The sequence below is a fragment of the Plectropomus leopardus genome, chromosome 21, assembly GCF_008729295.1.
Source record: "Plectropomus leopardus isolate mb chromosome 21, YSFRI_Pleo_2.0, whole genome shotgun sequence".
Taxonomy (NCBI): Eukaryota; Metazoa; Chordata; class Actinopteri; order Perciformes; family Serranidae; genus Plectropomus; species Plectropomus leopardus.
In genome coordinates this window covers 21,375,389-21,402,150 of record NC_056483.1, presented here as the reverse complement: position 1 = coordinate 21,402,150, position 26,762 = coordinate 21,375,389, and the positions used below count along the sequence as shown (strand labels likewise).

At 39.9% G+C, this 26,762-nt stretch overlaps 1 protein-coding gene across 1 annotated transcript; it reads left to right on the top strand.

Annotated features, from left to right (window-relative positions):
• The first annotated feature begins 171 nt into the window (after positions 1-171).
• Positions 172-26,090, top strand: LOC121960558 (kinesin-1 heavy chain-like). The gene is given in 27 exon segments (XM_042510326.1): positions 172-300; positions 5,946-6,033; positions 6,132-6,205; positions 6,984-7,088; positions 7,191-7,239; positions 7,339-7,394; positions 7,830-7,917; positions 11,823-11,947; positions 12,271-12,375; positions 13,263-13,408; positions 14,238-14,314; positions 14,317-14,385; positions 16,357-16,556; positions 17,373-17,441; positions 17,746-17,952; positions 18,040-18,183; positions 19,213-19,401; positions 19,610-19,727; positions 20,464-20,519; positions 20,605-20,714; positions 20,800-20,901; positions 20,988-21,048; positions 21,493-21,564; positions 22,163-22,261; positions 22,393-22,606; positions 24,927-25,044; positions 25,582-26,090. Coding segments are annotated over 27 exon segments (2,877 nt in total). The 3' UTR covers positions 25,589-26,090.
• The last annotated feature ends 672 nt before the right edge of the window (positions 26,091-26,762 follow it).

Sequence of the window (26,762 nt, the reverse complement as noted above, 5' to 3'; positions counted from 1 at the left end):
AACAGCTGAAGGAAGAGCAGTGCAGCATCCCTGTGAGGGGCGCGGCCTCCTCCTCTCCTCCTCTCCTCCTCCTGTGTGGCTCCTGCTGCTGGATCTCTGTGTCTGCAGCTGTGACACTGCACCGGAGCGGAGCGGGAGGACGGAGCGCTCCTTCCAGCCTCAGCGGCGGACATGGCGGACGCCGCAGCGGAGACCACCATCAAGGTGGTGTGCCGTTTCAGGCCGCTTAACAGCGCGGAGGTGGCCCGGGGCGACAAGTACATCCCCAAGTTTCAGGGAGATGACTGTGTGCAGATCGCGGTGAGTGTGTTTCTCTATTCTCTGAAGTCAGGAGATAAACTTAACACCACTTCTTCCACATTTTATTTAGTCAAAATTAGAATAAAAATAGGCTCATGTGTCTTAAAAATGCGGATGGATACACAGGTTTTAAAAAGTGTAGTTAAAGAGGCCCAGGTGCTATCAGCCCTGATTATAAACATAGACCAAACTTCAATCAAAATTATTGCTATTTATTATGACTTTTCTTATCAACAACTCCAATAAATAAGGTTTGACACATTTTCTTAACTACTGGGACTTACTTTAGCTGTAAGGAAAGAACACTGTACGCAAAAAAACCCCAATTCTTTCTCGTACTTTTATCACTTGACAAATGTTTGCTAAAAAGGCTGCAATAGTGTTTTCCTAGCTTAGTTTTGTGCCCTCTGTTAGGTGTGGCTAGCTCATTTTTATTAGCCGGACTCATTCCAAAAATATCGATTGATATTTTAAAGACGTTTCACAGTGTCAATTTGTCGATATCAACATTTCGTTTTCAGACTTTTATCAACTTTAACCAGTCAAGACGGGAAACTTTACCCCTTAATTAGGCTAAAATTCATCAGCTTTACCTGCACTGAGCTAATTCGAGGTAACTGCTAACCTTAGCATGCTAATGCCTTCTCATCATAGACTGTATAACAGGGGCGGACTAAAAGACCACAGGCCCCTGGGCACTTTGCAGAAGGCCCCACCATCTGTTGTTGTTTTTTGTCTCTTTGTGGTTATTTTGTGTGTTATTGTTTTGTGTTTCATTTCTCTTTGAAAACATTGTGTCTTTTTGGTCATTTTGCGTCTCTTTGTAGTTTTTTGTGTGGTTCTCAACTGGTCTGGCTTGGGGATCCACCATCACCCCTTAATGACAAGCTGCGACCCAACTCGAGGAAAAAGTTCAACTTCTCAAACGTATTTAATGAAAAGATGGTGCAGTTTGAAGCTAAGATAGTACAGAATATCACAGTGCGCCAACACAAACACACTTACGAGTACCCACTCATTCACTATATCACTATTCAGTCATATATTCAAGCATTAATCTTAAGGCTGACATAAGAATCACAACATTTCAGTAACAGCCATTTTAACAGACTCAGTTGAAATGGAGTTAATTAATGAAATAATGAATTAGCATTACAGGGCATTATCGCCGCCTACTGTGAAGGAGTGTGAATAGATGGCACCCTGCTGCATAAAAAATCCACCTCAAAATAAAAGCACAGGATTTTTTTTCTTAACATTTTTTTTTTGCCCAGGGAAAGGCCTGCGACCCACTGAAAACAGGTCCATGACTCACTTTTGGGTAGCAAGCCACCATTTGAGAATCACTGTCTTAGAGATCATTTTTTTGTCTCTCCGTGGTAATGTTGTGTCTCTTTAGGGCTGTTTTGTGTCTTTTTTGGCCTTTTTGTGTATCTTTGCAATCATTTTGTGTCTTGTTTGCTATAGTTTTGGCTTTTTTTTTTTTTTTTAAGTAAATTTGTGTCTTTTGACTGTTTCCTTGCTCATTTGTGTATTTTTTGGGCATTTTATGTCTCTGTGGATGTTTGGGGCATTCGTAGTAACGTTGTGTCTCTTAGCTGTTTCCATGTCTCTGTGGACATTTTGTGACTCTTTGTGGTCTTTGTGTCTGTTTTTGGTCATTTGTGTTGTTTTGGGGCATTTTGTGTCTCCTTGTGGTTGTTTTGGCCCATTCATAGTAAATTTGTGTCTCTTTGTTGCTGCCTTGCATCTCTTAAAGTTTTTAGTGTCTATTGGTGTTCATTTTAAGACTCTTCTTGGTCTGTGCATATTTATTTGACTTACATTTTAAGTGAAGGCCTAGACAGTTTGGGCCCCTGGGATTGTGCCCTGTACGGCTGTTAAGTAATCCATGAGGCTTTGCATAGATGCTGTGTTAGCGATAATCACATGTTGATCTAAGCCTTAAAAAGTAAAGCTTAGTCTGATAAAATATGAACCTTCTGAGGCGAATCAGACAAGATGAGTTTGCAAATTCCCAAAATAATCACCACACAGTCCTGTGACTGAAAAACTACTGAATGAATGAGTGAGTGTGCGGTTTGGTGATAAATGAAAGGCAAAGCTTGAATAAATGTGTAGAATTGAAACTCATAACAAATGCAGAGTCTTCCAGGCACAGAGTAAATGGCTCAATGAATATGTAAGTGATGTGAATTGTTCTTTTTGGCCGTCACAGTCATCTGATCCCAACAACTGTACTTTTACAGTGTGGGAGATTTCTGCTGTGTCCATCATCATCTAAACATGAAATGAGAATAACATTTTTTGTAAGAACAGTGCTCATCCCTGCAGCTCTACACACTTGTGCAGTCTGTGATACCGAATCTGTTCTTGTCATAGAACAACACACTACTTCCATACTTCATGTTGGTTTATCCTTTCATTTGTCACCCCAAAGTCTTATCACTCTATGGGCTGGTGGTAGGTGTTGTCACGCTTTTTATGGTGATGATTATGAGTCTACATGATATTTTTAGTGAGGACAAACTACATTTCCTTGGCAAACCATAACCACTGATGTTCACGACCGTTAAAAAAGAAAGGCTGCTTTGTTCAGAGGTACTGACTTCCAGTCACAGGCCAACTGATAACCAGTTATATCATGTGGAAAAGGGTTGATGTACTGTTTCACTCCTCCGTTCAGTGCAGACCATATCTAAGGCAGCGTTCAGCCAGGCCTCAGATATATGTTGCTTTTTCCCCTCTACTATTTAATTAAAGTAACATAGTAAACATCAGTTCCAAAAGATTCTGAATATCATCCAGATTTTGGACAATTATGTGTTTCTCACTGCCAATAGAAAAACCTTGTATATGTCGCAGATAAGCTAGTAATCCTTTTATTTTGAAATATAAATTTAACTCAAGATCCACTTACTAGCTTTTCTTGTGCTTACAAGATTTTGTTTAGTTGCCATGGAGATAGCTCAGTTGTTGTCACATGACTTTTTCAAAGTAAAGGTGTAGAAACAAATGTCTCATTTAAGAGTTTCTTCTTATTTAATTGTATGCTATTAGTACACCATACCAATTATTATGATTTATTGTGTATTATTGCACATGATCAGATGCTGACTCGACTGTACAGAGACAGACTGAAGAGTTTATCTCAGCGAAGAAGCTGATTCTGCTGGAAATCAAAGCCTGATTTTAGTCTCACTTTCCATTTGACAAAAGTGCACACACATAACCTGCTGCTACATATCAGGTTACTGTTTTGTTTCTGGTTAAATGACTCTACTTCCATCTGATACTTTCCCTGCAAGGAATTTATAATGTATCTCTTCTAATTTATTTGGAGGCAGACAGAATTAACAAGTGAAACATATACAAAACAGTAGTAATTACAGTTTTTAAATGCACCTGTTGAACTCTACTTAGCAGTCAATAGAACAGTATTTGAGTTTAGTGTGACTGACCAGCTCTATAATGCTTTCCACAAGTGAATCCGCTGCATATGAAGGACTGGTATTGCAGTGCAAATATCATCCACTATGGAAGAGTTATACCAGTTTGTGTTGTGTGAAGCAGCCAGTGGGAGAGCAGTGAGAAGGCCCCTCACTCTCATTAAGATTATTGTTGTCTTTGTATTTTGCATATCTGTGGATTTCTCCTTATTTTATTTTTGCAAGAGATTGAACTCAGTATTGGATTTTGTTAAATTCTCAATTTAATATGAGATACAATTAAACCTCATAATCATGATGTCCTGATTTTACATCTGTGTGTGTTTCCACTTTAATTCCACATGTCCCCTCTGTTTGAATATCATCAATAGCAGGTGCGACCTAATGGACTCAGTGGACAGTGTCGTAGCAGTAGGCAGCTGAGCTACAGTAAAAAGCTGAGTAGCTAAAAGCATGCAACGAGGACAAACTGAACTAGTGTTTGATTGTAAGTTGCTGACGTGTGTTTTGTTTTTTTCCGACAGTGTAAGCATAAACTTAGTCTTTAATTTAATCAATAGACAATCTTATTGTATCTCTTAAGACACAGGACACCTGTACATATTAGAATAGTCTCTCGTGTACTGCTGGTGGTGATCATATTGTCTTTTAAATTAAGTGAAGTGAAGAACTAAAGTGTTTTATGGTTTTGTCAGGAGCCCTTTGCATTTTAGGAGTGTAAATACATAATCACTTGGTCACACTTATAGCACAGGTAGGAACATGGAGTCACTGGGCACGTTTCCATCAACCCTCAAAATGCGCGAATATAAAATGTACCTAATGCAAACATGTCAATTTGAAATAACTCCCATTTATCACAAAAATGTTTTTACACTTGCATGAGGTGGTATTTCAGGCAATTTGAAGAAGCCATATTTAGCAGAACTGCAATGGAAACACAGTTTTTGGCTTTTATAGGTCACATGATTGTTATGGCTATGTGCTTGTTGCTAGGAACTGGCTCCCTCATGATGCAGCAGGCGCTACAAGAGCTGTTATTGCATCTCATAACTCTTCAAAAGTTGAGCGAATCATTCGGAAATTTTGAATCCATAACTGCTCTTTGAAATCGTGGACTATCACCTCCCAGAAATCCCTCACACATGACCGCTTCCACGTATAAGGGGCTTGTCGTTCCATTATCGCTCGCATAACACGCCTCCGTTGCCTTCAATTGGAAATAATGACGGCTAGTGTGGTGGCTGCAATAGAAATAAACCTGCTGATGTTTCGAACATCCATCGCCATCTTTCTTGGAATGTTATCGCCAGAGGAGAAGTCGCAGAACATCACTCAATGGAAACGCAGTCATGTTGTGTTTTATTGACATTGCACACAAATATCGCTTAAGTTTTGCACAAATCTGTAATGATAACCCGCTTCCTGACACATTTGTTGTTGTGATCGGGTCTATGACCAAACTGCTGTTGACCTTAACCTTTAATGTGACAGACAAGCTCTGTCAGTCCTGATGTTAACCTCTAATGCACAAATATGTTTTCAGTTATACAGTGATGGTCTAAAAGATTTATTAGTATTTGCTATTTGTATGTGACGTGATCCATAATCAACAACAATGGCCAACAATGAACCTTGTATTTGTCCTGTGGAACATCTTCGTCATCACAAACAGAGCCAGTCTATTGCTCTGAAAAGCTCAAGTGCATCCTTTTGCTGTTGTTCAGTTGTTGTTATTGACTCTATGACAGGTTTAACTTCACTTATTGCTGTGTTTACTCTGCTAATGTTAGAATTAATGCTTGTTGCTGCAGTAGCAGCCATTACTGTTTTCAGAGCAGCGGCCCACATGCCACATCATCCACTATATTGCGGTCCCTGATTGGTTGCCTACATTTTCAGCCACTGTGGGGATGCCTGATTGGCCCGACTACAATGCAGTGGATTGAAATTATCTGGGGTGGCAGAGAGCCCAAACGGATAAGCCCATTCTCACACTGACAAGTCAAATACGTCCGTTCTGTCAGTGCTTTTGACGTATGAGCATGATGCCAAAAGCCACCTTCCATGTCCAACCAGAACACGGCTGTACGTGTCAGATGTTATTACCTGGAGATATTGTTGCTGTGTCATTATGGAAACTCATGTTGGCATATGTTACTGGTGCTCATCATCACTGCCCCCTCCTCTTCACAGGGCAAACCATACTACTTTGACCGTGTGTTCCAGTCCGATACAACTCAGGTGCAGTTCTACAACGCTGTTGCTCAGAAGATTGTCAAAGGTAAGATGTACAGTAGAATGCACACGTCAGTGGCCGACACACTAAAAGAGTGGAAATACAAGTCTAAAGCACTTTGTCCTTTGTCTTGATGTGTGCAGATGTTCTGGAGGGCTACAATGGGACTATATTTGCCTATGGGCAGACATCCTCGGGTAAAACACACACAATGGAGGTAAATATTTTAACTTTTTCTTTTATTGCTAAACTAAAAAAGACCAGAAGATTGTTCTTAAAAAAGGGAAAACTTAAAAAAAGGAAAAAATGTCCATGAAATTATATTCATACTATTCATAATTATATATTTTAAATTATGTTAGAGAATAAAAATGTAAACATATATATATATATATATATATATATATTATATATATATATATATATATATATATATATATATATATATGTAGTTTTGTTTTTTTTCCCCCCAATTTTCTATTTTTCCTCTTTTTCTTTATTTTTTTTTTTTTCCCCATTTTCAGGGAATTTTTCTTGTAATAAAAAAAATATATTTTCTTGCTATTTTTGGGCCATGTCTTGTGTAGCTGCTCATTGCCTTCTCCACTTGTTTTTAATTATCTCTGGTTTCAAGGGTTAATGTATACTTTTTCTAAATAAATCTATACTAGACGTTCAGTCATGACTTAATACAAATATCTATAGAACAATTTGTCCTGGTGTAAATGAAACTTGTGCGGTTGTGCGTGTGCGTTGAGGATTAAAATGTGCATACATTTTTTTAAAAAATCTATATTTAAATTTTTACACTGTGGGATTTATAAGCCTTTATTATTGCTTTCTATTTCTTTTATATAGCCTGTCTGTTTTTAGGAACTTCACTTTAGGTGATGAAAGCAAATTATCTCTGGTCATTTCGAATACACACAGTGCTTATTTCTGCAAAAATAGTTACTGAAAAGCCTGTCTCATTTACACTTTTTTGTCTCCTGAAGGGGAAACTCCATGACACAGAAATGATGGGAATCATTCCCAGAATTGTTCAAGACATCTTCAACTACATTTATTCCATGGATGAGAACCTGGAGTTTCACATCAAAGTACGTTAACCTCGCAATCAGGTGCTCTGATGCTTAAACGTGTCAGCAAGGTCACGTCTTAATAATTCTGGTAAAGTTTCACTGAAAAACTTTTCGTTGCAGGTTTCATATTTTGAAATCTACTTGGACAAAATCAAGGACTTGTTGGATGGTATGTGGTTAGTCTCTCGTGGCTTCTCTTACCATTATCATTCAGACTGATGCAATCAACATGATAGATTTAGACCTGATGTCTCGCTCTCCTTCACAGTATCAAAGGTCAACCTCTCTGTACACGAGGATAAAAACAGGGTGCCCTATGTCAAGGTGAGACGCATGGGGATTCACTCTCATGTTCAAAAATGTTTTTTGAGGTGCAACATTGATTTTTTTCATATTAAGTCACACGGTCACAAGGTTGTCCCAGCCAAATGTAATTCATTAGAAATGAATAACAAAAGAGAATATGGTCACAACAATAGCACAGCTGTGATCTGCAGGATGAGAGGAAGGTAACCTGCTCAGTTTAGAATTCTACAATCACTGTGTTTAATTTTATCTTTCATATTGCTCTAAAGTTATTAGGAAAAAAAACCTTAGAAAACAAGGTAATACGCTCACTCTCTGTAAATAACTCCCTGTGAAGCAGGAGGCTGATACAGTATGACACGGTCTCCTCTGCTAATAATTGTCTCTCTGTAAAGCCGGCCCGCTGCGGGGCTGTTGAGCACAGCGTCTCCTTGTGATTGCATGTGTCTCCAGGGGTGTACCGAGCGTTTTGTGAGCTGTCCTGACGAGGTCATGGACGCCATCGATGAAGGCAAAAACAACCGACATGTGGCTGTCACAAGTAAGTTAACACACTGAGCGCCTTCAGGGCTGCGGCCTCTCATGGGTTCAACCTCACTGAGTCTCCTGACTGCAACGAGACTCTCAGCAGCCAAAACGCTGTCTGTGCTACACTCAGAAAAAACAGAAAAGTGAAGATAAAATAGGCATGGTTCGATTAACATCCTGTGTGGTATCAAGTATTACTAATTCTAGTCACTTTCTTCAAGTGTAAAGGTCCTTTTGGCAAATCAAATAAGTTACTCAAAACAGTCTGTATATGTCTTGAATCAGCTGTTCATTACAAGCTCCATTTATGTAGGATAAATTTTGTGAAGAAAGTTGGGTGAATGTGGTCATTTCCACAGCTTCTCTGTGACTTCATAGCACAAAGGTAGTGGTATCTTTTAAAACTAGATAAGGGCCTCGTGCCGCAACATTCTCTTAAATTTTTATTATATTTTCTCTTAATGTTTCGGTAAGAGAAAATAGACCCATGTCTTTTAAATTTCACACCTCCAGTTTGTAACACAGGCTTTGTGTTACAATTTTGTAGACCCCAAGCACAAACTGAGGTAAACCTGTTGACATCACTGTGACATTCAGTTTCATAACCAGTTAACGTTTCTTGGTGTGTAAAGTTGATTGAGCGTCCCTTGAAGGCTGTATGTATCCCATTGTCTTGGTGCTGTTGTCACTGTATTATGCTCATCTGTAGTGTGCATTTCATTTAAAAGAAACCCAAAACATAAGTTGTTGAGGCATTTTTGAAAAATAAATGCCAAGTAGTGGCAGGGCTCTCCTTGTAGTGGTGCACTGTCATTTAGGGAGTCATGTAGTGACTTTTTCTGAGAGGGGGCTTATTATTTTTTAGACTTTGGGGGGTAATTGTTTTCAAAGTTAAGTTTTAAACCTGAACAAACTCGCACCACGTTGCTTATCACAGCTGGGCCATCATAGCAGTACTGGGAACAGCACCAGGCTATTAAGCCAATTTGACACAGTGGCCAAACCATGAAAGTACAACTTCTGGGTTCGTAACGTGATGCCATGGGGCCCAAAAAGACTTTTTCCAATTTACATTGCGAAAGAGACGTCTGTTAATCTATGGATACATTTTTTTAGCATCACAACCCCTGCAAAATGACTCATTCTCACACAGAAGTCAAACCTTTTTGGCTACATTTAGTGGTGCATGAAGCCTCACTCAGTGAAGCTCAGCATTTGGAAAGAATAAAATTGAATTAAAAAAATATAAAGGAAAGGAGGGAGAAAAGCAATAGAAAAATAATTTTAAAAAAACGGGGAGTGAAGGTGGAGAGACATAAAAGTTTTCCTGTGAGTCATCTAAAAGGAGAGCGCAAGAACTGGGAGACCCATGTGGGAGCAGCCGGATTATATATTAAAATCAAATTAAAGTAAATAAAAATGAATGAATAAAAAACAAAAGGGTTAGTGTTAGGGATAACGTTTAATCCAGGTTTAGTTTAGGAAAAGCATATCGACAGAAATATTCTCCAACTCAATACCTGTATTCACTTTAGATAGCTAGTCAATGTCAATACTAAGTTTTTTTTTTTTTGTTTTACTTTTTATGCCTCTGCATTGGCGATCAATGTAACCAGAGACATTAAACCTGTCCTTCCGTCCCATTCTCATCAACACGATAGATCACAAATACCCTGAGGGAATTTCTTTAGATTTGGCACAAACATCCACTTGGACTCAAGCATGCACTGATTGGTTTTGGGGCATTATAGGTCAAAGGTCAAAGTCATTGTTACCTCATCTGCCTCATCTCAACAACGAGATAACTCAAGAAAGCATTGGGAGTTGTTCTTTTTTTTATTGGGACACATTCCTCGGACTCAAGGGTGAAGTGATCAGATTCTTGTGGTCAAAGGTCAAGGTCACTGTGAAATTGCATCATTCTTGTAAGTGTAATATCTCAAGAACACCTTTATATATTTTTGTCAAATTTGGCACAAACATCTACTTTGAATTGAGGATAAACTTGAGGAATTTGGTGGTCAAAGGTCAGAGGCTCTGTGACCTTGTTTGCTGCATTCTTGTAAAGTCGATATCTTGAGAACACCTGGTAGGAATTTCCTCAGATTTGGTACAAACATCTACCTGTACTCAAGGATGATCTGTTTAGAATTTGTTGGTGGAAAGTTAAAGGCCAAGGTCACTGTGACGTCACAAAACAGGTTTTTGGCCATAATTGATGAATTCATACACTAATTATGACAAAATATCCAACAATGGCTAATACGATGTAAAGATGAAGTGATGACTTTTTATATCTAAGAGGTCAAAAGGTCAGCTGTGACATCATAATCATCATCAAAGCACCTTTTGGGCATTGGTCAAATACTGAAGTGGTGACACTAATCTTGGGTATCCACGTTGAAAGTGTTTGGATGTATAGATCTTCTTTGTCGCTGGGTTGAAGATTTGTGCGAAGCATCCATGTCTGAAAACATGGATGTAAACTGTAACTGCAACTTGATGAGTTTGTGGAAGCATACAACCAAGTAATGAGGTGGTAATTTGAGCTTTTTAAAAACATTTTTTTATTTTTTCATAGTGACCATTAACATTAACTTGACAGGGACAAACTATGGAGCTGCATTTTTATATATCATTACAAGTGTGAAGTGCAGTCATCATCGCCATGTAACAAAAGAAAGTATGATCCACCTGCAACTATGATCCTTATTGTCTTTTTCAAATAGCTAGTACTTCTTGCACCATCTTGTGGTAGGAATATGAGATGCAGGGATAATACATAAAAATGAATGATCTCAGACGGATGTCAAAAACATAGACGAGGAATCCCCCGCCCCCGGCAGTTCACACTGAGCTCATACGTTGCATGTGACATCGGTGCATAGACATCTGTGTCATTTTGTAGAGTCATTAGCACTACAGATGCTCTGTGTCAATAGTTAAACAGCTATCCCCTTTCCCACTGCAAAAATCATCATCATGTAATTTGTGGCTGTTTTTCAAAAAACGGTTAAAAATTCTTACTGTGATTGAGATTTTCTACATGTTGTAAGATGAGATTTTAGGACTCATGTTATTAACATAAATTATTAAACTAGCTGTGAATTTTTAACATGCAAAATGAGATTGCATGGTAATGAGGCTTGGACTGCTTTATCAAGTAAACATATATATGTTAGAACCATTAACAATCGTGTGTCAGTGCATTTAGCATACTAGTTATTAGGGCTGGGCAATATAAAGATATTATGTCGTATGGAGATATGAGACTATATATCATCTTAGATATTAGATTTTGTTATATCGTGATATAGAATAAATTGCGTATTTTTCCAGATTTTAAAGGTTGAATTACAGTAAAATGGTGGACTTTTTTCAACCTATCAGACAGTTCAATGTGTTTTGATACCTGCTTTTACCCACTTTGTCATTATATTTACATTTTTAGTGATTATTGATAAAAAAATTGAATTTTGTTAATATTTTTAATATTGTTGCATCAAAGAGGGAAGTTGGTTTAAAAAAAAATGTAATGTTTAATTTTGTCTCCCAGTTCTAGCATTAATGAAGTACTTTTGAGCAGATTTGAAAACATCGAGATATATATTGTGTATCGAGCTATAGCCTAAAAATGTAATTACTAATAATTAATGAATGAATAGATAATTATCATAATTATCAATGATATATAAATAAATAGATAATATAATTTCAGCTCATGTCGCCCATCCCTACTAATTATTATCAGAAATATTCAAATTGATACTCATTATACATAATTAGCATTCTTATACTAAATATACATTGTTATTATTTTTCATAAATAATACTTGCAGTGTACAGTTATAGCACAGTGCCAATTTTTTCTTTGTGTGTGTATGTGTTTGTTGGTGTGTGTGCACATGTGTGTGTCAGACATGAACGAGCACAGCTCCAGGAGTCACAGCATCTTCCTCATCAACATCAAGCAGGAAAACTCTCAGACGGGACAGAAACTCACCGGCAAGCTGTACCTCGTCGATCTGGCCGGGAGTGAAAAAGTACATTTCCATCCTGCACTCATCCTCCACTTCTCTCTGTCTCCCTGTTTCTACCTCTATGGCTTCATAGTTTTTCTCCAGTTTTCAATTGCAAAAGAGTCAAAGAATACTTTTACAGATATTGTTATGACCTCTTTTAAACTTGATAGTTGCAATATATCTCTGTCATCTTTGTTGTAGTGCTTTTGGCCTGTTTGGATAGGCATGACCAGATTGTGACCAGTTATATTAGTAGTGCAGAGATAAATAAATAACAGCATTTCTAATGATACGGTGTGGCTCCAGCCTCATTATGATCATTTCCCTGTGTGTGTGTTTCTCAGGTGGGTAAAACAGGAGCAGAGGGCACGGTGCTGGATGAAGCCAAGATGATCAACAAGTCCCTGTCTTCACTGGGAAATGTCATTTCAGCTCTGGCAGAGGGCTCGGTGAGGCAGTCACTCAGCACTTCATGTGGGATGTGTGGTTTTCAGAGGGATTGAGTGCTCCTAGCATCGCTGATATTTAATCCTTTAAAACCTAAGCAAATTGGCCACATTTGCTTTTTCAAAAGCATAAGGTTGCACTGAACAACTTATGAAATGGTCCAAAAATGAGCAGTATATGAGTGAAATGCTAGGCCTACAAAAAGTAACTTTACTAACTGATATATTACCTGAAAATAACCCAAAAAGAGTATTCAGTAATCTCTGTTTTGTATATATGGTGTATAAAATGTATTCATTTTATGCACCATATTTCTATAGATATAATTTTTACTTGACTTTTCCCTAAGCTTTTGAGAATTTTCAAATTTTCAGTTTTGATGAATAGAAGTATCGGATTGGAACATGGTATCAGATACACAATGATATTGTCAGATATGAAATGACTCGGACATCCCTTATTTGCTTGATTAGTTGATCTACTCATTAAAATTAGTGCTGTTTGTTTTTCAGCAGTTTGCATTGGCCTGCATGGAAAGTAACTTTTTTTAGTAATTCATTGACCAGATATTTTTTTTACTTTTATATGAGCAGATTTCTCAATTGGTACTTTTATTTTTTATGGAAGTGATGGTTCTTTTACTAGACTATAGATTTTCAGTTATCTACTCACCACTGCGCACCGTCCAGCCTGCAATGTAGAAAATAGGGTTTTACATTTCCTTTTTTTTTACACATTGAAACATAGTCTTTCATGAGAGAACTGCGATGCATCTAAGAATTGATTTTTACAGTATACCTAAAACAAACTGTGGAAATATGTCAGGCTGTTATCAAATGATCTCACCTCCATGTGTGCCCTGTGGATTCTTATTGGTGTCCTCCGTCAGACCTATGTACCATACAGAGACAGTAAGATGACCAGGATCTTGCAGGACTCCCTAGGAGGAAACTGTCGGACCACCATGGTCATCTGCTGCTCACCCTCCGCTTTCAATGATGCTGAGACCAGATCCACGCTGCTGTTTGGACAGAGGTACACACACACACACAGCAGGAGAAAATCTGTGAACCACACTGCATGGAAATTGTTAGGTAACAAGCATGACAAGTCTACAAGCACATGGGTATAAAAGCAAGACTTTGTAATTAATTATAGCACTAAAATAAGAGTAGTCATTAAAACCAGGAACTGAGGAAATGCTATCACAAGTGAGGAAACAGCAGAGGCAGGTTAAAATCTACAGATAAAGATAAATAAATAAATAAATAAGATTTTAATAATAAGAAAAATAGATTAAATAAGTAAATTAAAATAAATGAATGAATGAATAAATAAATAAATAAGATAAAATAAAATACTCTAAATGGTAGATAAAAGGTAAAAAAAAAATCATACCAGACAAATAATAGATAAAACATTTAAAAATAATAAAATAATATATCACGTAGTGAAACAGGATAAAATGTATATATAAATAGTCAATAAATAGAATAGGTTAAGTTCAATTAAAAGCCAAACTAAAAAGGTGAGTCTAATCTTATAAGATTGCAAAAGTTTCACAGTCTCCAGGAGGCTTAAGTCAAGAAAATATTCCCAAAACGAATATTCTCCAAATGTCAAACTCCAGCTGTATCAGAGAAAAGACATAGCTGTCTGCACTAAAAATGTTTCTCAGGAGAGATGATTTCTGTTTGACATTTCCAAAGGGGGGGTGGTATCTCATCTGTGACCTTGCTTAGTGATCTGATTGAGCCTGTGAGGGAAAATAAAAAGTGAGAAACTGCAGCCTGTCAGTCAGTGTGCTGAAGTGAAGCAGTCTATAAGTGGCTGAGCTGGTGATGTTACCTTTCTGTCTCACCAGGGCAAAGACCATCAAGAACACGGTGTCTCTGAATGTGGAGCTGACTGCAGAGCAGTGGAAGAAGAAGTGGGAGAAAGAGAGGAAAAGAACAAGACGCTGAGAAACACCGTCACCTGGCTAGAGGCCGAGCTCAACCGCTGGAGGAGCGGTGAGGAACCGCACCGCCCAGTAACATCTCACATGTTTATATGCTACATTATGTCATTTAAACTGAGGCAGATAAGCTTGAAGGGACCATATATTTGTCTGGAAATGTGGGAAAATTAATATCTGTTTTATGTGTTATGCTTTTTGTGTTATGGTGAAAACTTATAAATAAAACAAAAAATCTTTATGCTGATATATTCTCCTGCAGTGGCGGATCGTCCTATAGGGAACAGAGGAGAACGCCTAGGGTGCAACCTAATAATGCTCCCCACCATTCCCCAAATTCATTTTTATGTCTTCACTGAAAATTATTTTACATAGTGAAGAGTCTGTGTGTTATGTAGCATAAGGGACCGTTAGGGTTGCATGAAAAGTAAAACTTTGTTGTGGTTTGGCCTTTCGTTCACACGACAACAGCATTTTGGGAGCCTGAAAACACAAACTTTTCAAACTGAGTTCCAGAGTGTAATCTTTTGAAAATGCCACCCCCTCTGTCGCCTTGTAAACTGGCAATGTGCCCATCCTGTTAGGTCAGTGACATCATGCCTGCACTTCGCACATGCGTGTGGTGTTCTTCTATGGTGTGTCATTACAAAGTTACACTGCCAACTTCTGGCAGGTTGTTCATAAAGCTTTATTTAGTTATTTATTTTATTGCGGGTGATTCCGGCCGACATTCCTGTCTTTCAGAGACTGTACTGAGCTGAGTTTTATTAGAGGACTTGCGGAATCAAGTAGTATTCGGTGTTGTGCTAGCCACTCGGAGAGAGGGGGCTAAATAACGCTCCAAAGTTAAGTTAAATTTGGGAAGAAAAAATGTCTCTTGACCTCTGACCTCTAGATATCTGAATGAGAATGGGTTCTGTGGCTACCCATAAGTCTCCCCTTCACAGACATGCCCACTTGAAGCTACTCACATGCAGTTTGTAGCAAAAAACATGCAGTTTTTTGCATGCAGTGTAAATGTTTAATTCTTATTTATTGTATTTAAATATTTCCGCATATTGGGGTCCCTAAAAAGTCTTAAAATTGCTACCATCTTCCTACCACCACACAGGTGCAGGAAATCAGACTGATGTGAGCAGGCAACTGCATTGCCAAAGATGGAAAAGCGCTATTTCAAAGTGTGTGAATCTCCACAGACCTGTGGATGAAACTAAATTGAAGAATTTAACCACAGTACTGCTAAATGGATGGAAACTGACTGCACACTAGCCAACACTGTGGAAGATTTGGGTCTAAGTGACGTCTTCAAGTTGGCATGTTGTAACCAGTCATATGTCTTATTCTGAAAAAACAATAGTTTCACACATAGAGGAGCTGTTTGAATCAGAGAAAGCAACTAAACTGGAACTCCTGAAAAGTGTAAGACTATCTGGGGAGAATGCTTTACGATGTCAATATGGACTTCAAAGCTGTTTTAAAATGCAGACTAATGGAACTGGAAACAAGCAATAAAAAATGTGATCAATCGCAATTAACTATTGAAAATCAGCAATTAATAGCATGGGAGCAAAATATATATGATCATTTCAACTTTTAAATGGTACAGTGAGAAATCTTTCATATGCTAATGTGAAGGAATTGTGATCATTATTTGGGTTTAAAATGGAGATGAAAAAGACAAAAAGAAAAGCTTTTAGAAGTTTTATCACTCAGTCATGCTCCAAAGGATCCTTGTCTTTTTTTTTAAATTTTTTTTTTTGAGCTGAGTCACACATTGGTCTATTTTGGGCTTTAAAAGGACATGCCCAAAGAAAGACTCCTTTGTTTCTGTATCAGCAATGTCTAGTGTAATGCTCCTCTCCTGTAGTTCTGTGTCTTACACTAACCTAAAGACGTGAGAAATGAAAAATCCAGAGTTGTCACAGCTCCTCCTCTTAAACACGATTCAAGGAGTGACAAAGAAAAGGAAGGCCCACATCACAGACACCCTCAGAGATTGATGTCCCTTCTTTTCTGCCCCCCGCAGGAGAGACCGTGCCAGTGGAGGATCAGGTTGATAAAGACAAGGTCACAGCGGAGGTCCAGGCCCTGGACAGCGCGCTCAACAACGATAAGGGAGCGCCCACACCGGCCCTCAGCTCCCTCCCTGGGGTCCAACTCACAGAGGCAGAGAAAGAGAAGTACGGAGTAGACATGGCCAGGCTTTACAAGGAGATGGATGACAAGGTGAGGAAACTGTGTAGGAAGTGTTCACCTTCTCCGTAACACTTTCCTCGCCCGCCAGAGTATCACGTGACAGCCAGTGCCAGCATTTGTGGTCATACTCACTAATCTTTCAAGACCATCAGAATATATTTTTCTGTGAATATAGAAACATTGAGTACATCTCAACAAAGAGCAGATCTTTTGTTCATTCTAGTTTTTTCCATTATCTTTATATTAACACCTGAATTTGGGAATTTTCAAAAAAAGTCATTTTCAGGTACAAAGTCATGTTCACACTTTTTTCCTCTTATTTTCTAACTTGAACTGTACAAGAATAATATTCTGTTTGAGGTGGAGTGGAACCATATTGTGGAACATTCCCTAAGATGTCAGGGAGCACCACAGCTATAGAACAGTCCCTTAGCAACGACTTTGTTGTAAACTCTACATATTTACGTATTGTTCTGCTTGTTGACAGGAATCATACATTCAGATATCAATTCATTCGTTCAACATAACCAGTTTAGAAACTCACTCCAACTTAACCCACTCTCCGACCAGCGACTCTCGTCCTGCCTGTCACAATGTCACACACACACACACACACACATGCACGGCGCAGGAGGGGATGACAACTTTTTAATAACAAAAAGTTATTTAATTCAAGTTACTGACTAAGCTGATTTTGGTCTTTGTTGCATGTAGTACTTCTGTTGGTCAGCAGATGGTGTGATTGGCTGCTGTTCAGTGTTGCAGGTGGTTGTAGTGATATTCATGAGTGATGTGTGATATTTCTTTTTTTCTCTCTCCTTTCCACCATCCTTACCCTTCTGTCAGGATGATGAGATCAACCAGCTGTCTCAGTCGATAGAGGCTCTGAATCAACAGATGTTGGACCAGGAGGAGGTGAACCAACTCCCCCCTTCCTCTCCCCTCCCTTCACTTCCTTTCCCAACTGCGTCTCAGCCCTCCAGCCGTTCCTGTTAGCACAAACCCAGTCTGACAGCTGATAGCAGACCATTAGTAGCCCTGCAGGAGAGGTCAGACTGCAGCTCACCCTTAGAAAGCAGCAGAGCCTAACAGATTTAACACATGAGGTTTTTCCACTGTACAGAAATGTATTTTTTAGATTCTGTTATGAACTTTACTCCCTTTTCCCATCCTAGGCTGAGCGCACTGTTTTATCATCCCTCCCTGTCCTCACCCGTAGCTCCTCGCCTGCTCCCGCCGTGATCACGACACCCTGCAGACTGAACTGAACCGGCTGCTGGCAGAGAATGAAGCCTCCAAGGAGGAGGTGAAGGAGGTGCTGCAGGCCTTGGAGGAACTGGCTGTCAACTACGACCAGAAGAGTCAGGAAGTTGAGGACAAGGCGCAAGAGTTTGAGGCTCTCAGCGAGGAGCTGAACGAGAAATCGGTACTTTTGTATTTAATCTGAATACATTGAAAATGATTACACACACAACCTCGCAAAGTGCGTATTCATGTTATCTTCCACCACCAGAGCTCCTTGGCCTCCATCGACTCTGAGCTCCAGAAACTGAAGGAGATGACCAACCACCAGAAGAAGAGGGTCACTGAGATGATGTCGTCCTTACTCAAAGACCTGGCTGAGATCGGCATCGCCGTGGGAAGCAACGACATTAAGGTGACCAGTCACTGTGATGACACACTGTTTGAAATTCACAAATATATTAGACATGTTGGCAGAGTACTGACAGTCTGTTGAAACAAAAATAACATTGAAATGACTTTACCATAGCAGCTAAAACATCCACTGCCTGCGTTACATGTATCCTTTGAGCCTCCAGTGTTTACAGTGTGTCTTTGTTTGCATCGTGTTTCTCTGATGTGAGATCTTATGCCCTTTTGTCTGCTCATTTTCAATCCATTCACCAAGTATCCAGGCAACACTTGCTCAAATCAGAGATGGATTTGTGTGGAGCTGCTGCAAACATATATTTCTATTGTGATTTAGTGTATACATTTATGAAGTTTATGGTATGGCAGGAATGATGGAAACGGGCACTTTGTTATCCAGCCATGGCGTTTCTATTTTTCTTTTTCGAAAAAGACTTGATGAAGACAAACTTGATGTTCTAGTTTAATGAAAAAGTACAATCATGCAACTGTAGAGAGAGTCTGTCCTTTTATTCAATAGTAAACCCATCTGCTCCAGGGCATTATTATGAACACACTTCAGGTACAAGTGATTATACTGACACTGGTTTGCAGTGCTGCTTAATAATAGTTTGACAAGAGTTTCATTTCTGCACAGGTTTCTAGTTTATTCCCAGCTGTGGGCTTTTCAACAGTTATTAGCTATTTTAAACTCCATGCCTCAACAGCAGGGTTAGGTCGAGTGTCTCTGCTCTACAGTACTGCTGGTTTGTAAATTGCTTTTTCAGCTCTGATATTCCAAGTAGGAATTTAACCTTACCCTATGCTTAAGCTGCACTCTAACCATTAGAGTGTTAACATTGGTGTTTGCACATGAAACAGGGGTTTTGAAGGTCCTCCAGCAGAAACTTTTAAGCCTTAAACATAGAATTTCCTGCATTCTGGTAAATTTTCACGCACTGAATTGCTCCTTTTTGACATTGATTTATGGTGTTAATGCCTTCAAAGTTCAACTTTTTTATCGGCACCCCCTAATGACCGTTTTCTGCCCTTGCAGCAACAAGAGAGCAGCGGTCTCATTGATGAGGAATTCACGATGGCGCGTCTCTACATCAGTAAGATGAAGTCAGAGGTGAAGACGATGGTGAAGCGCAGCAAACAGCTGGAGAGCTCCAAGGCCGAGAACACCCAGAAGATGGAGGAGACGGAGATGGAGCTGGTTGCCTGCCAGCTCCGTGTCTCCCAGGTAACCGCTGCCTCTACCATAATGGATACTGTCACCATAGAGACAAAAAAAAATCCCAGCAGCTTAACAAGTTGATGCCTTTTTGCATATCTATGCATACCTTTGTTGTGGGTTGAAAAGGAGTTGCTGCGGAGTTTGTGAGTTTTAATCACATGTTGCAGTTTATAATCGTTTTTGATGTCTTTATCATTTTGCTGTTGGTGTCCAGCATGAAGCTAAAATCAAGTCCCTGACAGACAGCCTGCAGAATGTGGAGCAGAAGAAAAGACAGCTGGAGGAAACTGTGGACTCTCTCAATGAGGAGATAGTCAGGATCAAAGCTGAAGGTGAGCATAACTTACTGTGCTGTCAGCTAACAAATCCACCATTAACCCTTTGAAACCTGCGCGAATCGGCTCGATTTCTTTCTGAAACAAAGGATGAAAGCAATGAGCAACATGAACAAGAAAGAGCCCTAAAATAAGCAAGGGATTAGATAAAAGTTTGAAGAAAATGTACTTGAAAATAATAAGAACAAATAAAAGTAAAACACAAAAACAAACAAGAAAGAAGTGAGAAGTGCTTAGAAGAATAGTTTTCTGGACAATAAGTCCTAGTGTTCTATCTTTTGATATTGTTGAAATTATATGATCGGTGTCATTTTTGCATTCTGTTTTCAATGAAAATACTCACTGGTGTGGTAAATCCAGGTGGCTTCTTCTGATATTAGCAATAATGCTTCAAGACAGACTTATTTAAACACAATATCATTTTTATGGCATTGTAACTTTCACCCTGATATCATTCAAACATTTAAACCTTTATTTAATTTGTGGAGAAGCTTTCCAAACAGACGTGTTCTTTGCTATAAACTGACTCTACTGTCTACTGTCATCTCTACTGTTTAATAGAGGGTCAAAATGTAAAATAAAAGGAATATCACCTGAAAAAAACAAACCCTAAAACAAAACTGAAAACCACCTTTTTCAATAGCATTTCCTGGTTGGGACCTTGAAGGGTTGCAGCAGCTGAAGCAGTGTTCACAGAATGATAGTGATACCTCATCAGTTTATCTTTTTCCAGAGAGAGTCAACACCATGGAGAAGGACAGTGAGATCCAGTCTGCCAATGAAGTCAAGGTACTGTATCACTAATCTGTTTCTTATGTGTGTGCCCTCCAGCTATTTGTTGTGACTGTAGCAGTGAGCCTGTGTGTGTGTTTAGGAAGCTGTGGAGAGGCAGATCCAGTCTCACAGAGAGATCCATCAGAAGCAGATCAGCAGCCTGAGAGACGAGCTGGACAACAAGGAGAAACTCATAACGGAACTGCAGGAGTAAGACACAACACTACAAAAAACACTTCTCTCTCTGAATGTGAACAGTAGTTCCCGACTGTGAATGTTCCCTACATGTGTGCAGTCTGAACCAGAAGATCATGCTGGAGCAGGAGAGGCTGAGGGTGGAGCACGAGAGGCTCAAGGCTGCCGACCAGGAGAAGAGCCGCCAGCTGCAAGAGCTCACGTAATGCCTCTCTGTGTAGATATTAACGGCCATTGCGTCCCATTATACCAATGTGCACTAAGTAACATCCATTTTCCACTGTGCAGGGTGCTGCAGGACAGGCGGGAGCAGGCCAAACAGGACCTGAAGGGACTGGAGGAGACTGTGGTCAGTTATTGGCATGTCCATTTAAATCTGTTTTCAGTTAAAGGGTAAGTTCACCCAAATTCAAAAAAGTGAAGAAAGTTTGATTTTATCTTAAATACAATGGAAGTGAACAGACTTTCATTGAAGTTTCATTTTTACAATTTAAGAATTGACAAAGTATTTGTCAATTTTCCGACATGCTGGGGACTGGTAAATGATGCCGTTCTCTGAAGTGATGAGCAATATGGGAGAAGACGTAATATCATGACATCTGATGGCTAAATTATATTCAGAGTTTTTTGCTCTTAAATGTTTTATAAATAAACAAAATTCTGTTTACTACCTTGTGTTTGGGCGGAAGCAGAAATCTCTGGGGAGGACATCTCAAAACACAAATAAAAGTGTAATATGGGTGCATCAACCCTTTAATGTCTGTTTGACTTGAGTTTCCTTACCATCAAACAGGCCCGAGAGCTGCAGACGCTTCACAACCTCAGGAGGCTTTTTGTCCAGGACTTGTCCGCTCGAGTTAAAAAGGTAAAAGCTCTGACAGTATGTCCACATCCTCCTGTTCCCTAGAAGCTGCTCATGGTGCATTATCACTGCAATCGTCCTCCTGTCATCTGGTTTTGTGTCTGATTTAATCTCCTATCTCATGTAATATCACATGAGCTCTTGTTGCCCTGACCACGACATTCACCTGGAACGAGACAAACAGAGACGTGCTGGGCTCATACACCGGCTGCACTCCATTTAATTTGCACCATGATGAAATTTTAATGAATCCAGGGAGCACAACAGAAAGTGTCTGCAATAAGTAGGCCATCTGATTCTTCAAAGGTAGCAGCTGTAAATTAGGGACCAGGGCTCTCGGCGTGGCGCTCATCCCCAGCCCTCAGGCTGAGGCTGGATGAGATAAACAAAGGCAACGCTGGCTTTCCTGGAGGATAGAAAATATGCCATGGTGCTGTACGCATCCCAAATCTGCTGCTTATCATGTCATTAAGCCACAAATACGATGCTTTGGATTCAGGGGGTTTGGTTACAGACTGTAGTTGTAAACAGGTAATGGATAAATGAATGCAGAAGTAAAACACATTTAGTGTAATTAAAGCTCTGTGTGGTGCTTCATCAGAATGGTCAGACGGATGACACAGAAAACAGCAGTGCTCAGAAACAGAAGATCTGCTTCCTGGAGAACAACCTGGAGCAGCTTACCAGAGTTCACAAGCAGGTAAAAATATCCACAAACTCACAGTTACCACGGTGCTTCCTCACTGAACTCATCACAGAAGTGGATTTCATCAAATTTCCTGTCTAAAGGCTTCTCTCCATCTCCTCTGTGACCTGTGTCCCCCTCTGTAGCTGCTACAGGACAACGCCGACCTTCGTGGTGAGCTGCCTAAACTGGAAAAGCGCCTGCGGGCCACTGCTGAGCGGGTCAAAGCCCTGGAGGCTGCACTGAAGGAGGCCAAAGAGAGCGCAGCCCGCGACCGAGAGCGCCACCAGCAGGAGATGGAGCGCATTAAGGACACTGCCAAGCCCAAAAACATGGGCAGGAGAGCCTCTGCACAGATAGGTGGGTGGACGCACAAGGCGAAAAATCCTGAACATCTGTAAAATAATAATGTGGCAACATGCAAGATCTAAAACAAAAACTAAAGACAGAGAATGAGGTCATATACCCTCTGTGTGTGTTGGAATTCGAGCTTCTCCATAGCTATAGCCTCATCCCCACTGCACAAAAAACCCCCACTAACATCTGGCTTTTGAATGCAATGGGAATATGTCCAATTGGTATTCACACCAAATGACTTTGCAGTAGACACGGGTTTTTATCCCCTCCAGCTCTGATAAGCTTTGATGGGAACACAACACCCAGGTGAACGCAGTAAATTCAGCTCCTTAACGGGCAAGATGCAATGACATGCTGTCATTAATTACCGTCCATCTCCTCCCAAGCTGTGCTCAAAAATTATTCCAAATTAGTCTGCACCGAGTTCAAAAGAGAGACTGAATAAGTAAGATAAATATAAAGAGAAGAAACCTTTGTTCCTATTGCTTTCTACTGTTTACATGTTTTCTGGCCTGTTTGTGACATTGCACGGACACATCGACAAAACAACCCACACACACGCACACACCAGCTGAAAGAGAGGCAGAAACTTGTGCTGCAGCAATGTTTTCCCGGGCAGTGGGAATGCAATCTATCGCCTATATTTAGCAGGTTTACTTGTGATTGGAAAAACCCGCGTGCAAGGGCTAATTTTGGTGGGAAAGGGGTATATGGTTTGTTGTGGCAAGCCGGTCTGGCCGCATGTGCATGCTAGTACATGTGTGTCTCCCACTAGCTATGTCATTGCCACTGCTCTGCACTGCTCTCATATGGCGGTTACTGCTGATATTGGAACAGCGCCATCATTGAAGTGTGGGATAAAATTAAAACCAGAGGACAAATAATGCAAGATGCAGGATGCATAATCTCAATGTAAAATAATACAAAGAAATAGACCATAAACAACTACAACAGCAACAGTAAAAGCAATAAAATCACAAATAAAAGGTAATAAAATAGATACAACATACATTAAAAAGGTAAAATAAATAAAATAAAGAAAACATCACATAAAAGCAAGTCTATAAAAATGGGTTTAAGAAGTGATTTAAAAAAGGCACTGATTCTGCAGCCTTGTCTCCTCAGGGAGGTCGTTCCAAAGCCGAGGGGCCCTGATGGCAAAAACACATTCACCTGTAGATTTAAGCCTTGATTTTGGAATGGCCACAGGGGCCCCATCCGAGGATCTAAGGCTGCGTAATGGCTCATAAGGGGTCAGTTGTTCTGTTATGTAGCTTGGGGTCAGACCCAGATGAGCTTTAAAAGTGATCAGTAAAATCTTAAAATCTATTCTAAAATGAACAGGGAACCAGTGGAGGGAAGCCAGGATTGGGGTGATGTGACGTTAAAACCAGTAATTAAGTTATTACTATTTTTACTAACAGATATGTGCTTTCTCCATCTCTCCATCAATTTTTAAAATCATGTGTGGACACTCACGAACTAAAGTTGGTTTCTCACTCAAAGAGCTGATCTCCAGAGTTATGGCGTGCAAGGAAATACTCATTTTGTCATTGTCTTTATAATTATGGGAATGTGAGTCATACAGCTCAGGATATTTCTTGACCACAACAACTAGTATCTCCCCATCCACTCTTCAACACACATGAGAGACAGAGACAGCAAGAGGGGAGAGTTATCTATATAAATCCACGATGAGGAGAGGAGTCAAGCTGCCATGGGATCCGGGATGTACAAACGTGAAGCGATTGGTGAAGAGAAATGAGAAATGCTTTTTTTCAGGGGCAGCAAGACTGGAAGCAAGTCAGGGGTGTCAAGTATTAGGCGGAATGCCTTGTCGACACCAGTTTGGGGTTGTTCACAGAAAATAAAAGGTGCGGCTGTTTTGATGCATGCTGCTGGGCGGTGGTGTGTTTTGGCCCTTTGAAAGAACACAAATAGGAGGTGGCAGTATTGCCTTGGGAACTGGAGGGTCGCCGGTTCATATCTGTGTACAGACCAAGTATGGAGACTGGCAGCTGGAGAGGTGCCGGTTCACCTCCTAGGTACTGCCGAGGTACCCTTGAGTAGGGCACCAAAGCCCTAACTTTTCCAGGAGTGCTGCACTATGGCTACGTGTAAAAATATGATATACAGAAACTACATTTCAACTCCTGTAGACTGACAAAGAATTACATTTTAAAAAAGCTAACTTTCCAGAATGGCAAACTATGTCTTAAATTCAAATGAAGAAATGACCACTGTGTGTTTACCCTGACTAACATGCGATGTCTCAGCTCGCTCTCTGTATGTGACTTGTGTTTTCTCTCTGTTTCCAACCCAGCTAAGCCCATCAGACCGGGCCAGCTGCCGGGAGCCCCTTTTGTGAACCCCATCATCAACAGGTCCAACCTCCTCAACAGCAGCAAACCGGACAGCATCGACGAAGGAGGCAACAACAGGTGAGACAAGAATACACAACTTTCTGGAGTAGGAATGTTGAAATTAATTGTTTCTAAGATTGTTTCTAAAACGATTCTGCATTGATTCTGCACATAATCCATTATAGCCATGTACTATTGCGTGTTGATTTTCTGGCAGTGGTTGGACAATAAAGTTTTCAAGTTCAAAAGAACGTCCTTGTGGCAACCAGTGCCATATGGTAGCAACATCACATGGAATTTTGGGAGAACAGAGCCAGCTGACTGCTTGTATTTATTGATGAAAAAGTAGCCATGTGCATTAATATAGAAAATTGAGGATGCAATGCATTGTGGAATTTAATCGAATTGTTGACATTATAACTGTAATCAAATCAAATCGTGAGACCAGTGAAGATGCACAGCCCCAGCATCAGTCTGTAGTAGCTGAATAAGTATACTTGATTATCACTTGTACATATTCCTCATCCAGGTAATCAGCCAAAAAGTTAACTTGTAAATGCAAGTGGAGATTCATTTGTTGTGTTCACTTGTTTGCTCCTCTGCTTACCCCTACAGCTGCTGAGGATGGAGCATAGTCTGCTAAACAACATCCCCAAAACCCCAGAGAAGTTTTCAGCCCAAAATATTGAACTTTTACCTGGAACCACTGCAGCATTCCTCCAACATCAGCGTGTGTATATACTGTAAATAAGTATGGCATGTACTTTAAACCTCGGGCTCTACAAGAAACCACATTAGTGCCTCACAAAATCAACACATCATCCACAAGTTGCTCTGCTGACAGCACCTTACTAAGTTATTAGTCTAAACCGTGCCAACATTAGATGCCAGATGGACCCCAAAACGTAAGACGCCATTACGGTCATGCTGTACAGTAAAGAGAAAGCACTGGCTCTGTTTCTCGATGCTTTGCTCTCAACATTTTCTCAGGGGATTCCTTTGGTTTCAAGACAACTGCTTTTATAATTGTATTTATTATCAACACCGGACACTCCTCTGCATGTACTTCATTGTCTTAAAGGGAACGTTTACCCCAAAATCGAAAATACATACTTTTACTCTTACCTGTTTTGCTATTTATTAATCTAGATAGTTTTGGTGTGAGCTGCCGAGTGTTAGAGATACCAGCTGTAAAGATGTTTGCCTTCTCTTCAGTAGCATGGAACTAGATGACACTCTGCTTGTGCTGCTCAAAGCACCAAAAACGACGTTGTGAGCAGTTTCATGTAGGAACTATTTTCTTTCTTATCACCACCCAGACGGGAGCAAACATTCACTCATGGACAAGAGGCACTTGCTTGCAACAGTGCGAGATGTAAACATTAATGGCGTCCTCAGTTGTGCTAGGTGAGCCAGCAGTAAATGCCTGCTTCCTTCAGCGCGGTGATGCCAAATAAAATAGTTCCTACATATAACTAACAACAACAAGGTCTGTGGATTATCTTGAGTAAGCAGGTCATGATTTCTGGAAAGAGACAATGCTGTTGAGTTTTTAATTGTATTTTTTGTCACTTTAAGATCCACAAGCGGAGTGCCATTTACTTCCATTATATAGAAGAGATGGCAGACATCTCTACAGCTGATATCTCCAACACTCGACATCTCACACTAAAACAATCTATACTGATAAATAGCACTACAGGTAAAAGGGAAAAATATGTATTTTTGATTTTGGGGTGAACTGTCCCTTTAACCATCCAAAAGTGCTTTTAACCACATATTGGTAGTTCAAAATT